The sequence below is a fragment of the Pygocentrus nattereri genome, chromosome 10 (genome assembly GCF_015220715.1).
Source record: "Pygocentrus nattereri isolate fPygNat1 chromosome 10, fPygNat1.pri, whole genome shotgun sequence".
NCBI lineage: Eukaryota > Metazoa > Chordata > Actinopteri > Characiformes > Serrasalmidae > Pygocentrus > Pygocentrus nattereri.
In genome coordinates this window covers 40,067,719-40,083,841 of record NC_051220.1, presented here as the reverse complement: position 1 = coordinate 40,083,841, position 16,123 = coordinate 40,067,719, and the positions used below count along the sequence as shown (strand labels likewise).

General features: G+C 42.0%; 1 protein-coding gene across 5 annotated transcripts; it reads right to left on the bottom strand.

The window, feature by feature from the left end:
• Positions 1-2,867: 2,867 nt before the first annotated feature.
• manea (mannosidase, endo-alpha) lies at positions 2,868-12,954 on the bottom strand. Of its 5 annotated transcripts, XM_017711273.2 has the most exons (6): positions 11,480-11,512; positions 10,181-10,204; positions 7,034-7,676; positions 5,731-5,840; positions 5,545-5,621; positions 2,868-3,791 (listed from the first exon to the last, which is right to left on the bottom strand). In XM_017711273.2, the coding sequence occupies exons 3-6, from the start codon at positions 7,566-7,568 to the stop codon at positions 3,155-3,157; spliced, it is 1,359 nt and encodes a 452-aa protein (XP_017566762.2). In that variant the 5' UTR covers positions 7,569-7,676; positions 10,181-10,204; positions 11,480-11,512; the 3' UTR covers positions 2,868-3,154. The 5 variants fall into 5 exon arrangements, with proteins under 5 accessions (XP_017566762.2, XP_037397603.1, XP_017566764.2 ...); XM_037541706.1 differs by lacking the exons at positions 10,181-10,204; positions 11,480-11,512 and adding an exon at positions 12,798-12,954 and having other exon boundaries at positions 7,034-7,673; XM_017711275.2 differs by lacking the exon at positions 10,181-10,204 and having other exon boundaries at positions 11,480-11,538.
• Positions 12,955-16,123: the final 3,169 nt, after the last annotated feature.

The following is a 16,123-nucleotide window of genomic DNA, read 5'->3' as shown; positions in this document are numbered from 1 at the left end:
GCCAGATATGACAGGTTAAAAAAAAAAAAATAAAAAAAAATAAATAAATAAATAAACTTAGTTAAGCGTATAAAGGTATAAGTAAACATTTCAACACATAACATTGTCTTCTTTCTTGTGGTCATGTGATGCGGCAACTAATGAGCAATTTCATTTTGCTGTGATGTAAATTTGACCGGATGTTTTATTTAAATAAATAAATAAACAAATATACATATATTAAAGGCCTAAATGAGAATGTAAAGAATTTATGTTTCACTCTTGGAAACATAATCAAATAAAAACTCTCTTTTGTCCCAAAATAATCTTTAATAATATGAACCAAGTACAGTTACTCTGTGATTTTGCTGTCTCAGTGCCCTCCTCTATACACAGGCAGTAGAGTGACACAGTGTTCTCCAGCAGTGCTGATGTTTCCGTCCAGTAAAGAACATGTGTCCATATGTCACTGCTTCCCTGATTCGTCCCTCTCAGGCAGAAGAACAGAGGTACGGCCAGAATACTCGATATAAAACTAACAAGCAAATAATGACTCTATATTCAAAGTTTCCCGTGAATATCAAACACTCATTCCTAATTCATACGATAACCTGAGGATGTTGTTAAAACACTTTGATGCATGCATAGAGAATCTGGTTCGGTCTGGAAGTGGATGCACCTTAAACATGTTTCCACACGGGTTCTTTAATAAAGGCGATGGTTATTTATGGAATCATGAACACGTAAAGAACCATTTGAATGCACACCTGGTTCTTCGCTTCATTAAATGTTTCTTCTTTATGATGGAAAAGCTTTTATTTCGCTGTTGTCGGAAGAAAACCTCGTATTTTATCTTTTGTCCGTTTCTCAGGTTTTGACATAATCTGAAAACGCCTGTTGTTCTTTACATTGTGTGTAAATTTCTTGATGAACGGACCAGAAGAAACGGCCCAAAATGACTTGGAAAGACGTCTGGTTCCATTGACTTACATTAAAGTACAGTAGGTTTTTTTCCTTCTCCTGTAAATTTCCCATTCCCAGATGCACGGTTTTCTTGCAACAGCAGCGATATGTTCTATAAACAGCCTTTTTAAAAATGGGTCTAGGACTCACAAGGGTTCCGTTATTATTATTAAGTGGTTCATATTGTGGTCCTACACAGAACCCGTATTGGTAAGTGTGTGTGTTTTATGTAAGCTTAAGCAAAGTAATGTTTCCATATCCATATCCTACTTCAGGAACTTTTAAAAACACAGACGCACTGACTCTGTAAAAGGCACATCTGCATATTGTTTACAATGGATGCTGTAAAAAGTACGAATGTCTTGTTTTTCTAACAAGTAGCTGATGTCTTGTAACTAATTATAAGAACAAAGATTGTTTCCTGATCTCTCCTCAATGGGCTCGGCCATCATATCGCTGCTATTGGCACAAAACCTTGTGTCTCCACTTTTGCCATTTTTCAGTTTTGAACATAATTTGAAAATACCTGTTGCCCTTTGCATTGTATGTAAATTTAATGATGAACTGACCAAAAGAAAGGACCCGAAATTGCTTGTAAAACGTCTGGTTCCATTGACTTCCATTAGAAGTAAAGCAGGTTTTTTCCTTCTCCTGTAAAGCTACACTTTTGGAGATGAGGTTCTCTTCCGAAAGCAGCGACATGTATATGTTGAATTCTATCAGCAGCACGCCTGATTTAACATAAAGAAGAAGTGATTATTCAAATCACGCACTGGACGATAACTACAAATCTTGTAGGAGGTGTGGAAACGGTTAAATGAAAACAATCATCAAAAAAAAAAAAAATAATCAAAATCAATAGTTGTTGTACTATTTTTTGGAGTACAATGTGCCTCAACACTTCTGCACGGTACTGTGTATGTATGTATATATATATATATATATATATTGTGTATATGTGTATTTGTATATCAAATCAAACCCATTAAAATTGCGTTTTGTTTTCCAAAAGAAAGTAAGTGAACACATCCTCTACAGAGAATGTGCTTAAATATTATCACGATTGGCCCCTCCCAGGCATGACCATGTGCGTTTGTTTTGGTTTAGCCCCCTCCTTTTGTGACTCCGCCCCGATTGTCTCCACCTGTTTTCCACCTGTCCCTCGTTTTCCATGTGTATTTAAGCTCTGTGGTTGCCCCTTGTGTTTGCTGGTCTTTGTGCTGATGTATGATGGTTGTTCTGTTGTACTCTGGTTTGTCATGTCTGCCCCCCCGATCTATCCGTGTTGGCTCTATGACCCTGGACTGTCTCAGCCCTGATTTGCCCTTAATAAATCTCGCTTATCTCAGCACGTGCATCCGCCTCCTCGCTCCCCGATACAAATATACATTCTTCTGCAATTTTATTGCACCGCGTCTTTTTCTTTTAATTTTTTTTGCTGTTTAACATGTACATAACTTGCAAAAATGGAAAATGTGCCAATACTTTTCTTCCCCAATATGTTAAATTCAGCAAATAAACAGTAATTGTGCATGTTCACACACACAGACACACACACACACACACACACACACACACATATGGTAATTGAAAAAGATTCATCCGACTTCAAAATGTAAATCATTACAGATCAGTGCAGTGAACTGTAAATGGTTTAAATGAGCATAAAGTTTATTATGTAATTGTACAAGGTCTCAGTCTGAACCTCCTCCAGCTGTACAGACGACATCAACACCACACTCAAACTCATCCCATACTGGACTGAGAGTGTCGGGTGTCGCTGCACTCACGGCTCTTTCAGTGGGATTTCGGAGATCATCCAGTGTGGAACCAGCGCCGAACGCTCTGAGCTGTTGGAGCTTCACTGCCCACGAAAATCAGGCTGCACAGTTCTGACAGATTCACTCTTATTGACGTGGAGAACGCAGAACGCTTTCAGCTCAGGGGTCTCATCTCCTTGCCGACTTAAGGAAGCCAGTCAGAAACTCCATGACCCCCTCTTACAATTGGTATGTGATTGGTTCCTATAAGCGCCTCACGGTTGTAAAAAACATGGCACTTTAAAATCGGATTGATCTGGTTGAGCTTTACTCATCAGGTACTCATTTCTATGTTGCAGTGATCAACACAGCAGCATGCATTAATCTCACATTCTCTGAAGTTTTCGTTTATTCATTACAGCCTTTAAATGAACATAATCTTTACAGCCACTCTATAAATCGTCTTCCTCCTGATCCTCTCTGAATTTCATTGCCCACCTGCGTGTGATCTCTAAATATAGAGTAGGTTTGTGGGGCAGGTAGTCCAGGTAAGTGGTCTGGCCTCCTGTTTTAGGGATGGCGGTCTCAATCTGAGTGCCCTCATGCCATTCATTAAACGAAGTAACAGAGATGATCTGTGGCCTCGTCGCCAACGCTGCACTCAGAGAAGTCTCGTAATACTTCCCATTGATGCGGTTCCGCGTGTTCTGGAAGTTCCAAGGCCGGATGCTAGTGTCAATGTAGCCTGGACCTACGCTAGGTATGAATATCAAGTTGTTGCCATCACAGAAGTCCTTAATGGACTTCCAGTTATGGTGAGAGGAGCCGTAGGAGAAGCCGTTGGTCGCAAAGTAAGTGTAGATGCCGTCAAAGCCGGCATCCAGTATTTCCCTCTTGTGCTTCTCCTCCACGAGCAGAGCGACGAAGATGCCGTCATATGGCGTGTTTCTGATGCTACTCTTGCCGGTGGTCTTAAGCATCTGTGCCCAGATATCTGCACTTTGCAAGTATGAGTCGTAAATGTAGAACAGCGGGAGGAGCTTCCCAGTGCTGGATTTGTATCTGAAAAAAGCAGGATGGCCTCCATACCTATGTGGAAAAACACAAATAATATTTCACTGAAAGACACTGAGGTTGACCTGTGAAGAGGATGATGTGTGTACATTCACAGTTTCTCTCCATTCGTGGCTTACTCAAGCTTAAATTACACTAAACTTAAGTTAAACTAACTTAATCTCCACTTACTCCAAAAGTACATATAAGAATGTTAAGTCTACCATAAAAATCGAAAAATACCCATCCATCCATCCATCCATCCATCCATCCATCCATCCATCCATCCCATCCATTCTTCTTTGTCACTCAGAAAACGGATTTTTTCAGGTTCCTGAGGGTCGTATAACTGCATGCATGAACCATTACTTTAAAGGAGAATTCCACCTATTCCACCTGTTGACAGTGGTGGTGATAGGAACCCGACGTCCACCTATAAAAGCTCCCTCACAGAAAGTTATTGTTACAGGATGGCGAGGAGGCGGACCCAAGTGCAAAAATGGAAACGTGAGAAAGAGGACTAACTAAATTTACTGGGGCAATGGAGTGTGAGAGTGTTTGGGACGTTGCGATTGAGGTGACCCGGAGCCAGGCTCAGACCCCCGCTGTACCGATCGGTTAACTCCGAACGGACCGCCGATCGGTACAGCGGGGGTCTGAGCCTGGCTGGAGTTACCGCTGCACCACTGGGACGCACAGGTGACAAGGGGTAAAGCACCTCAAGGAAGGAGAAATGAAAAAAAGCGGGAAATGTCAAACAAAAGAGAGCGTGCTCAAACAAAAGCCAAACTAGAAAGATGAGATGAAAGAAAGAAAAAACAAAATACACCTCCTCTGTGAGAACGAAGGAAGGTAGACTTTGTTTGAGCCGTTTGCTCAACACCTTTTCTATTTCTTGGAGCCTCCTGTAGCCCAGGAACCTTTTTTTTGTGGCTTTGAGGCCAGTTAGTTTTGGGGCAATTTCTTTTCTCAGCCGTTTTCTTTTGTTTTCTTTAACAACAGTACAGGTTGTCCCTCTACAAAGGTGTGACAAACGCTACTGTTTGCCTCCTCTACTGTAGAGGAGTCCCCAGGTATGTCGAGTTAGACCTAATCAGCCTGAGGGCTTCTGGGAATAAAATGACTATATCTGTGTTGTCGTCAAGGTGACCCCTGGTTCCCATCACCACCACTGTAAACACATCTGAGTCTGTACGATCAACCATTTCACACCAAACCGCTCTGAATGACTCTGTTTACATCTCAAAGACTGATTCATGCAGAATCTGTTACAGCATCGCGACCCCTGGTTCCCACTGTAAAGAATCAGTTTGATAACAAGTATAAGCATAAGATTAGTATTAGTATTCGCTTTAGTTGCCCATGTTTACCTATACCTATGTGGAAAGTGTAATATAAATGAACATTAATATGAGCACAGTGCAGTAAAACAGTCCCAGCTGAGTTATTAAGTTGCATGCATTCTGTTATTTATCAGGTTTCACAATAAGATGGATATCATTGCACAACTAAGCCTCTTTGAAGCCATGTGGGGAGCTTATGGGTTAATTTTGTATCATATTATACTTTCGAAGGATGCATTTCACACAAAAAAGCCAAATAATTCTGAATTTTGAGTAAATGTAACAGACTGTCCGTCTAACAGCGAAGCAAAGACGTTATAGACCTTATTCAACAGCATTTAAGTTACAAGTAAAGACAAAGTAGTGAAATTAAATTGTAATCAGTCTAATTGTGTTTGGGTACATGCCTACAAAACAAGTGTATGATTATGCACCGCAATACTTACTTCTCCATAATATATTTGATATTTTCCAGCATACTGGCGTCGTCTCGACCTTTGTAAGGCTCAATATGAAAAGCCACCTGTGCAGGAGGATCAGAACAAGGTCATTAAAGAGTTGTGAAGCATCTCTTCTCACCGGAGTTAAACGAAGGGCTACAAGAGCGCCTCCTTCCAACTCAACACTCGTACCTTCACTTTGTACTTATCAGCGACTTCCAGAACCAAAGGCACGATGTCATCCGTCGAGTCGCCGTTATCGTCCATCATGCCGGGCGGATACCAAGACACTGCGAGAACACCTGGACATGCAGAAAGGGAGCATCATATTACAGCAAACACACAAAGGATACCCACATACACATTACAAGACATGAGGTAATTACAGAGGAATATTTATATGATGTATTTACACTGAGGTGCCAGTTTGTTATGGTACCTCCACCTTTTGGCCATTATATCAGAAACGCCTAGATGCATTTCATTTGTACACAATTACTCCACTGTTGTTACTGTTGGCTATGTTAGACACAGGAACGAGTTACTGGAAATGTTACGACACATTTGATTAATAAAGAAACATGGAAGTGAAAAAATGTAAGTATTATCATCACAAGTGTAAATTAGGGTTTATATATATATATATATATATATATATATATATATATATATATATATATATATATATATATATATATATATATATATATATATACCACTTTATTAGGTACTCTGTTTACACCTCAAGGACTGACAGAAGTTTAGAAAAATTGGTGGAGTTCCTCTTTAATCTGTAGTCTTCATTCTAGCTCAGAATGATCTAGATCAGCCAATCACACGGCCGCATCTCACTGCATGTAGGCCTGTAGAGGTGGTCAGGCCAACTTGCTGAAGTGCAGACCGAGCATCAGAACGGGGAAGAAAGGGGATTTAAGGGACTTTGAACGTGGCGTGGTTGTTGGTGCCAGACGGGCTGGTCTGAGTATTTCAGAAACTGCTGATCTGCTGGGATTTTCACACACAACCATCTCTAGGGTTCACAGAGAACGGTCCGAAAAAGAGGAAATATCCAGCGAGCAGTCAGTTGTGTGGATGAAAATGCCTTGTTGATGTGAGAGGTCAGAGGAGAATGGGCAGACTGGATCTATGAATCCAGAATCCTCTGGATTCAGAATCTCTGAAGAACGTTTCCAACACCTTGCTGAAAGTGTGGCACGAAGAATTCAGGCAGTTCTGAAGGCAAAAGGGGGTCCAACCTTTTACTAGCAAGGTGTACCTAATAAAGTAGCCGGTGAGTGTGAGTGTGTGTGTGTGTGTGTGTGTGTGTGTGTGTGTGTGTGTGTGTGTGTGTGTGTGTGTATGTGTGTATATATATATATAGCAATAAGGCCTGACTTGACTTACACTCTTTTATTTCTAAAAACCCAGTTTTCCACATTACGGGCCCTTTAATAAAGTGTTAAAACAGTGTAAAGGTAAGTATTTGATGTCTTACCTATAGCTGCTGTTCGCAGCTGCTGCATATGAGCCTCTACAACAGAGGGGTCCCTAGAGCTGTATGCACCCAGTGCTGGGTAGAAGTTGGCTCCAATGTCATCTGGAGGCTGGTATCTTCCTTTCGGGTAGCCTTCGGCCACTTTTGGGTCCCAGTGTGGCAGCAGAGGGTGATTCCAGTGAATGTACCTGCCATCAAACTGAGGGTTTCCGTACCACGTGTAATAGAAAGCGTGTATGTTGTAGTTCGGAGGAGGGAAATCTCGAGCGTCACTGTCGAAGCTCAGTTCCTTCCCCTCTGGAGCTTTTTTGGCCATAGCGTTTGGTGCGATTGCTGCTCTGGTGAGAATTTCCACATCGCTCTTCCCCTGAATATGGTTTTCTCCCTGTCTGTGGTGAGCAAAGGCCAAACGTCCAAAGGCGTCCACTGAGCTGTTGGCGTCTGGGGTCAGGGTTTTTAGAATGACCGTTATGACGAAGATGAGTAGGGCCAGTGCAGTTACGGTGACGCAGGATTTCTGTCTAAACCGCGCCATTCTTCTGGAAACTGGTCCATTCCAGAGTGAGCAGCTCCGTGACTTGCCTTGCGCTTATCCTGCCTGTGTTGTGTTGAAGTCTTTTCTGTATCATGTTGTTCTTTTCTACTGTCAAAACAAGAGCATATGTTGACGTTAGCCAGTGGTATATATAGTTGTATGCAAACGTTTGGAGAAATGACATGGATTGTTGATTTTTTTAAGTGAAAATAAATTCGTTAAGGGTAAGTTACGTTAAGTACGTTCGTTAAGGGACCCTATATTAATCCAACTACGGGGAAACTTCACCTCCACATTTTGACCCCTCAAGCACACTTACACACTAGGGGGGCACTGAGCACACTTGATCGGAGTGGTGGGCAGCCCTATCCACAGCTCCCCAGGAGCAGTTGAGGGTTAGGTGTCTTGCTCAAGGGCACTTCAGTCACAGACTGTCAGCCAAGGGGATCGAACCAGAGACCTTCCGCTCACAAGGCTGGTTCCCTAACCTCCAGCCCACGACTGCCCCCAGAATCTAACCCCTCAGCCGTATCGTCAACACACTTCTCCACATTATGCACCTGCAGCTATCAGAGGTGTCTCAACACAGCATATCACAGCATGGTAGTTTGTGGCTAGTGTGTTAGATTGGCATATAAAGGACAGTCGCTCTGCATCCCTGATCCCCAAATCTGAGAAAGCATTTTAATATATAGACTCATATTTACTTTTAAATCATTATATTACATTTAAAAACAGGTATTCTATTTAACTGGTGTTATAAGCACTCTTATTTTATAATATTTATTTCATCACAGAGTTTTCAGCTCCATCAAACTGCCTCTTTGGGTCGAGGCTCATCAGAGAGGAAACATCTCAAAGTATACGAAGGCGAGTCACTCTCGCTCACTATATTTCATTTGTTTATTATCAGGCAGCTCATAACTTCATGAGCTTTAACAGCTGGATAATTTCAATGCTGCCAAAATAATGCTGTATATCCTTTTTCTTACCGAAAATAATGTAATATAATGATTTAAAAGTAAATATGAGTCTATATATTAAAATGCTTTCTCAGATTTGGGGATCAGGGATGCAGAGCGACTGTCCTTTATATGCCAATCTAACACACTAGCCACAAACTACCATGCTGTGATATGCTGTGTTGAGACACCTCTGATAGCTGCAGGTGCATAATGTGGAGAAGTGTGTTCTCTGTAGAGGGTGTGTAACGTGTCGACGATACGGCTGAGGGGTTAGATTCTGGGGGCAGTTGTGGGCTGGAGGTTAGGGAACCAGCCTTGTGAGCGGAAGGTCTCTGGTTCGATCCCCTTGGCTGACAGTCTGTGACTGACGTGCCCTTGAGCAAGACACCTAACCCTCAACTGCTCCTGGGGAGCTGTGGATAGGGCTGCCCACCACTCCGATCAAGTGTGCTCAGTGCCCCCCTAGTGTGTAAGTGTGCTTGAGGGGTCAACGAGTCAGCCAATTTACAGAATCCTCGGTTTTAACCAGAGTCGCCGTCACTGGTGTTACACCATATTCGTACAACACCAGTGACTCTAGAATGTGTTTGGAATTAAACTCTCCTTTCTGCTCATGCGAGAACGGGAGATGTTAGTGGACGTATTAAGATGATTTAGTTTTGGGATGAAAGTTTTTTTTTTTAATGAATTCCCACTCCAAATGGAGAACGACGCTCTCATTCTGTTAGCACACATGCCAAAACAGCTGGAACTGGCTTCATAGCTAACAAACAAACAAACGCCTCTCATGCTGCCCTCGAAACACGTTAAAGCAACAAGTTAGGACTTTTCCAAAGTCCCATAATGTGCCTCAAAGAAGGCATTTACTGCCTTTTTTTACATGTGTTTGCACGCCCGACTTGCCCGACTCACCACACTTTTCATGTTGCAGCATATGACTGTGAGAAAATAACTGCAGTCAGGGTCCCAGTGTCTCTAATAACTGTAGTTACACATGTATAACATATCGCTGCTGTCGGAACAAACCTCATATCTCCAAAATGGTAACTTTACAGGAGAAGGAAAAACCGGCTTCATTTTTAATGCAAGTCAATGGAACCAGACGTCCTCCCAAGTCATTTTAGATCATTTCTGTTGGTCCATTCATCATGAAATTTACACCCAATATATAGGACCACAGGTCCTTTCAGCTCATGTCAAAACCTGAAAAACGACAAAAATGGAGATACAAGGTTTTGTTTCCGACAGCAGCGATATGCAACAACGCTGTAACTGCTGATGACATCACAGCATGCTGATTACTACCATGCATACCAGTAATTACACTGTACCTTATAGAACAACTATATTTTTCCCGTAAGCGAGTGGTAGTGTAGACGCTGCTTTGCGGGGGGGGGGTGCAACACACTGTCACGTTACAGACTGGTTCAAAGCTGAAACTGGTTACAGTGTCACAGCACTAGCAACATAAACACTGGGTTAATGTTAGGAAACCTGGCAGATGCAGTGTAAGCGATGTCTTAATGTACATAATTACATACGTCCTTTTACAGCTGATCCAGTCTGATTACAATCCTAGGTACATTTGTTATTACCCTTCTGTAACTTCACGAGGCAAAACTGCAGTTGATACACATGTGTACTTACATATGTTGTACTTCTGTAATCCATCTGTAACAGTGACAAAATCATCAGTAGTTACATTGTTGTTAACATGTAACTACACAATTATTACAGACACAATGTAAAAAGGGACCGCAGTCGGCTTAAATAACTTAAATAGCTTAAATAACAGCTCAATTTACTGCCAATAGGCAATTATGTAATAACCATGACAGGCCCAGCACAACTTTAGTTTGATATTGTGTGTTTATAACATTGAAAGCTATGATAAACTGAAAATATAAACAATAATACATATTTCTACATATTAACACCCTAACAGTGTTGTGTTGTCATATGAAAATCTTGACTGTTTATAGTTTTTTCCTCTAGTTTTTACATTCATATCACATATTGTACAACCCCAATTCCAATGAATTTGGGATGTTGTGCAAAACATCAATAAAAACAGAAGACGATGATTTGCAAATATTTTAAATACATTAAATATCAATTAAATAATGTTTTAAATATATTTAAAACATTAAATATCTCGTCTTTGTAGTGTATTCAGTTGAATATCGGTTGAAAAGGATTTGCAAATCATCATATTCTGTTCTTATTTATGTTTTACACAACGTTCCAACTTCACTGGAATTGGTGTTGTGTAAGCACCTCATGGTGAGTAGCCTAAAATTAGTCCGAATAAAATCACGTTAAGTTACAGAACGTTTTCGCCTCCTTATCATCTTGGAGTTGCTTGTTTATTTTTCCTGAACAGCAGTGAAAGGCACATTTTCCACCACTCTGTTTTCACCATATCAAAAGATGTGTGTCAAATGAATGAAGTCATTTTGGGAACATTTACGCCGCTTAAAACTCCACAACTAAGATGACCAATCCGCTAGTGAAAACACTTACAATGCTCTTGTCCTCTTTTCTGGATATTCGTCTTAATCGTGCGACACATAAATACAAATACTGGTGCGAAAGCTGCTCAGTGAGTAAAGATCTTATTTACTGGTTAAGCAGAAGTTTGCCTGGTTGTGTCTGTGGAACCAGTTATTCCACAAATTGCAGTTTGTCTTGTCTCCGCTTATCATTACCTCGATGACCCACTTCTCTGAGGCAGCCAGATAAATCCAAAGTAGGCCCACATATGTCACACGTGCCAGTATCAGATACTACCACAGCTTATAGAAACTCACGGGAGCGCTGAATAGCTCATAATACTCTGACCAACTTACGGAGGCCTTACAGAGGCCTACGGACCTCAAGCTGCTGTGCAGGATCAACATTATACGCATTAAAGTCTAGTTACAATATAATAGCTTACACACTCACCGGACACTCAACCTAGTAAAAGGCTGGACCCCCTTTTGCCTTCAGAGCTGCCTTAATTCTTCATGGCAGACTTTCAACAAAGTGTTGGAAACGTTCCTCAGAGATGTTGGTTGGTGATTTGAGTTCCTGTTGCCTTTCTATCATCTGGAACCAGTCTGCCCGTTCTCCTCTGACCTCTCACATCAACAAGGCATTTTCGTCCACACAACTGACCGCTCACTGGATATTTCCTCTTTTCCGGACCGTTCTCTGTAAACCCTAGAGATGGTTGGGCGTGAAAATCCCAGCAGATCAGCAGGTTCTGAAATACTCAGACCAGTCCTTGAGGTGTAAACAGAGTCATTCAGAGTGGGTTTGGTGTGCCATGGTTGATTGTAGACACTCAGATGTCTTCACAGTGGTGGTGATGGGGACCAGGGGTCGCCATGACTACAACACCAATATAGACATTTCATTTACTAATGTCTCCTGAGTTTTATAGGGAATGTTGATGATGGTAAAGCAGTAGAACCCTTTTCTTTGGGGACTATTTTGCCACACAACATCCTAAATGTACCCCTCCGCCATGAGCAGATTCAAAATAAATGAATTAAAATACATTTAAAGCTAAAACCTCATTACAAAAGTACACTCTAAAAAATGGTGGTTCTTTAAGGGTTTATTAGTCATGAAAATGTCTCTCTATATAAAACTATGAACACACAGAACGCTTCGCACGATTAAAGGGTTCTTTACACTGTGAAACGGTTCTTCAGACTGGCGCAGAACGTGCTGCATATGGTTCTATAGAGAGCCTTTATTAAAACTCAAGAAGAGTTCTACGAGATCAAGCTTGTTACAACAGAAGAACCCTTTTTGCTTCTATACAGAACCATATACAACACAATCTACAGAACCCTTTCATCGCACAAGGGTTCTTTGGGCGTTCATGGTTCTGTATAGAAACGTTTTCTTGGCTAATGAACCTTTAAAGAACCACATGCATCATAAAACAGCATCTCAGTCACCAGGCAGTGCGTTCATAACATCCATTTCATGTCAGCACTGTGTGTGAAGGAGCTTTTAGAGGTGGGACGTCTGGTTCCTATCACCACCAGTGTGAGCAGCTCTGACTCAGTGAGTCTCTCCAGAACACCAAACCGCTCTGAATGACTCTGTTCACACCTCAACCGTTTAACTGTGGACAATGTCTGGAAGATATTTAGGATATTGACTGGAATATATCTGACATAGATCATAAACATCACAGTAAAATGGCATAATCACCAATGCCACTTCCATTCATTGACTAAGAAACAGTGACCAATAAGAAGGCTACCTTTGGTGAGAGGAGTCAAGAGGTGATCAGCATTGCCAGCACTGTTATTCTGTTTATCTAGAACAATCACACTAACATTAACCTCCAAGCACTGTCCCAGGAAGTGGCAGCGATCGGCACAGTGTTCCTGGTGAGGCGTTCAAGCGTTTACATGCTTCTCGCTGATCTTCACATCATCCGTTAAGCACAGCTCTGCCCGCGGATGATATGTAGATCTGTGAGTCAGTTGGACGCGCACCGTGTTGTTTACTCCCAGCTGAACGCATGAGAAACGCTACACTGCTGTCTGCCGGCCAGGAGCCGTTGTTGTTTTCTTTCCCACCCGTTTTCCGCCCTGCTGTGCTGGGATTGGCTGGTACGTCCTTTCTTCTGCGATATGATTGGACAGCTCTTCGTACTCTCAAGCAATCCACCAATCGACGTCCAATTCCAGCGTGGGAGGGCGGGGCTTCTTTAAAATACGGGTGGGAAACATAAAAGAACGACTTTTGGAACGTTTATCGCACCACGTGATTGTCAGCGGAGCGCTGCGCTGCTGGGAAATGTAGTCCAGGAGCTGTTTTTTTCTGGTTCGTTCTGAGTATCTTTTAATTATGGCGCTTTAGCAAAGTCGTTCATTTCTTTCTTGCTTGATTTCTTTCTGCTTTGGTTCTTTGTTTCTGTTTCTTTCCGCCTTCTCCTTTATTTACTTCTCTTTTTTCGTTTTTTTAAGCATTGTTGGCTAAAATGTCCTGCCTGCGGCTTATTGTTTTGGCGACACGTCCTAATCAGACGTAGCCGATGCGCTCATTTGTTTAACCACGTCGCGTTACTGCATGAAATGGCACTCTTTTTGAAAAATGAGACACGTCACTTAAAAGTTGAAGTTCTCAGGTTCTGCCACTGAGAGGCGCTGTTAGGCTTCAAATCAGACAAAGCCAACGCAAACGCTTAAAGGGGTCATTACTATTTCAACGTAAGTGGGTTATACTACCTGTTGAGTGGTTACTGTTTGATGTTTATTCATTTTGACTGTATATTGTCAGGTTATGTGATTGTATATTTATTATAGACAGATACAGTAGATCACAGGCCAGCACCCCAGTCACTGTGACCACTGGAGACATCACAGTGTGAACGCTGGGAAGATCCGTGATGGACTTGGTCTAGTTTGGCTCACTAATGCATTCTGGTCCTTGTAATTTGCTCATTTCTGGGAAAAGATATGGGACACACACTTAAACAGGATGGTGCTTCAAGGGTTCTTCAGTAAAGGCAATGTTTCTAAGTAGAGACATAACTTCTATAAAGAACCATTTCATGCTTAAATGGTTCTATGCATGGTGAAATGGTTCTTCAGACTGATGGAGAATGTGCTGTATATAAACCTTTTTGCAAAGCGTTCTACATAGCACCAAAAAGGGTTCTGTTGTTGTTACAAGCTTGACATTGTTACAGTAGCAGAACCTTTTTGGTACTATATATGTCGCTGATACAAATGCTCATTGTCCATTTTATGAGGTGAGGTGTTAGTGTGTGTTGCACTGGTCTGAGTGGATCAGACACAGCAGTGCTGCTGGAGTTTTTAAACACCTCAGTGTCTCTGCTGGACTGAGAACAGTCCACCAACCAAAAATATCCAGCCAACAGCGTCCTGTGGGCAGCGTCCTGTGACCACTGATGAAGGACTAGAGGACGACCAACACAAACTGTGCAGCAGCAGATGAGCTGTCGTCTCTGACTTTACATCTACAAGGTGGACCAACGAGGTAGGAGTGTCTAATAGAGTGGACAGTGAGTGGACACAGTGTTTAAAAACTACAGCAGCACTGCTGTGTCTGATCCACTCATACCAGCGCAACACATAATAACATACCACCACCACGTCAGTGTTACTGCAGTGCTGAGAATGATCCACCACCCAAACAGTACCTGCTCTGTGAGGGTCCATGGGGGTCCTGACCACTGAAGAACAGGGTGACAGAGCATCAGAGAAACAGATGGACTACAGTCTGTAACTGTAGAACTACAGAGTGCAGCTATACAGTAAGTGGAGCTGATAAGATGATAAGAAGATATATATATATACACACACAAACACACGCAACACGTTCTCTATCCATACAAACCATGCAAAGAACCCTTTAAGCATGAAGTCAAACTGAAAGCTGAGCTGCACTGAGGGTCTATTTAAATGGTCAGAGAGATGCTGTTTGGTGAACATCACCTCATACAACATCTCTGACTCCTACAGAATGAACTGGTATCCAAAAAGCCCAGCTCAGTTACAGGGCAGACTCCAGGCTCAGTAGAGGCAGAGGAAGAGAAAGCAGGCGGCTCTGCCACTCTTGCGACTAAAGCGTGTTTGGAGTGATGGCGTAGAGGAACCACTTCTGGATCCTTTGACAACCTTTCAGTGGATGGTTCTCTAAAAAGAGCACGTCTGAGTGAGAAAAACCTTTTAAACATTAAAAGGGACGTTTAATTCTTTCCTTGAGGTCCACATATAACGTCATGATGTATTTTTGCATGACCATTTTATGACCTCACTTCATCCACAGGCTGTTTCTGTTACTGTGTTTCAGCACTGATGCAGTCATGCGCAGATGGATCTGGTCAAGTTACATGTTTGGTTGACGTGTTGATTGGAGTGGTTTGTATATATATATATATATATTCGCAAAATGTCCTTCAGGATCAATATTTCTCTCTCTCTCTCTCTACATCCTCTGTGTAAATTTCATGATGAAAGGACCAACAGAAATGACCCAAAATTATTTGGAAAAAATTCTGGTTCCATTGATTTACATTAAAAGTAGAGGGGTTTTTTTTTCCTTCTCCTGTAAAGTTATCATTTTGGAGATATCAGGTTTTGATCCGACAACAGCGAGATATATATTTATATATCTATCTATCTGTATATATATGTGTGTGTGTGTGTATGTATATATAAATAAACTTTTATGAGTGAAAATAAGTAACACTATCCTCTACAGAGAATACACTTAAATATGCCATTTTATATATGCCATGCGCTGTCGCCTCACAGCGAGGAGGGCCTGGGTTCGATTCCCCGACCGGGTGACCAGGGTCCTCTCTGTGTGCAGTTTGCATGTTCTCCCCGTGTCTGCATGGGTTTCCTCCGGGTTCTCCGGTTTCCTCCCACAGTCCAAAGACATGCAGTCAGGCCAATTGGACGTGCTAAATTGCCCCTGGGTGTGAGTGACTGTCTGTGTCTGTCTGTCTGCCCTGCGATGGACTGGCGACCCATCCAGGGTGTATCCTGCCTTCCGCCCGAAGACTGCTTGGATAGGCTCCAGCACCCCCCCGCGACGTGTTCACTTATT

Coding starts and splice junctions, on each gene's coding strand:
- manea (XM_037541706.1), bottom strand. CDS start 7,568: ATGGCGCGGTTTAGACAGAAATCCTGCGTCACCGTAACTGCACTGGCC. Junction 5,841..7,033: donor GCTGCGAACAGCAGCTATAG/GTAAGACATCAA, acceptor CTGCATGTCCAG/GTGTTCTCGCAGTGTCTTGG. Junction 3,792..5,544: donor ATCAAATATATTATGGAGAA/GTAAGTATTGCG, acceptor TTTTCCACATAG/GTATGGAGGCCATCCTGCTT.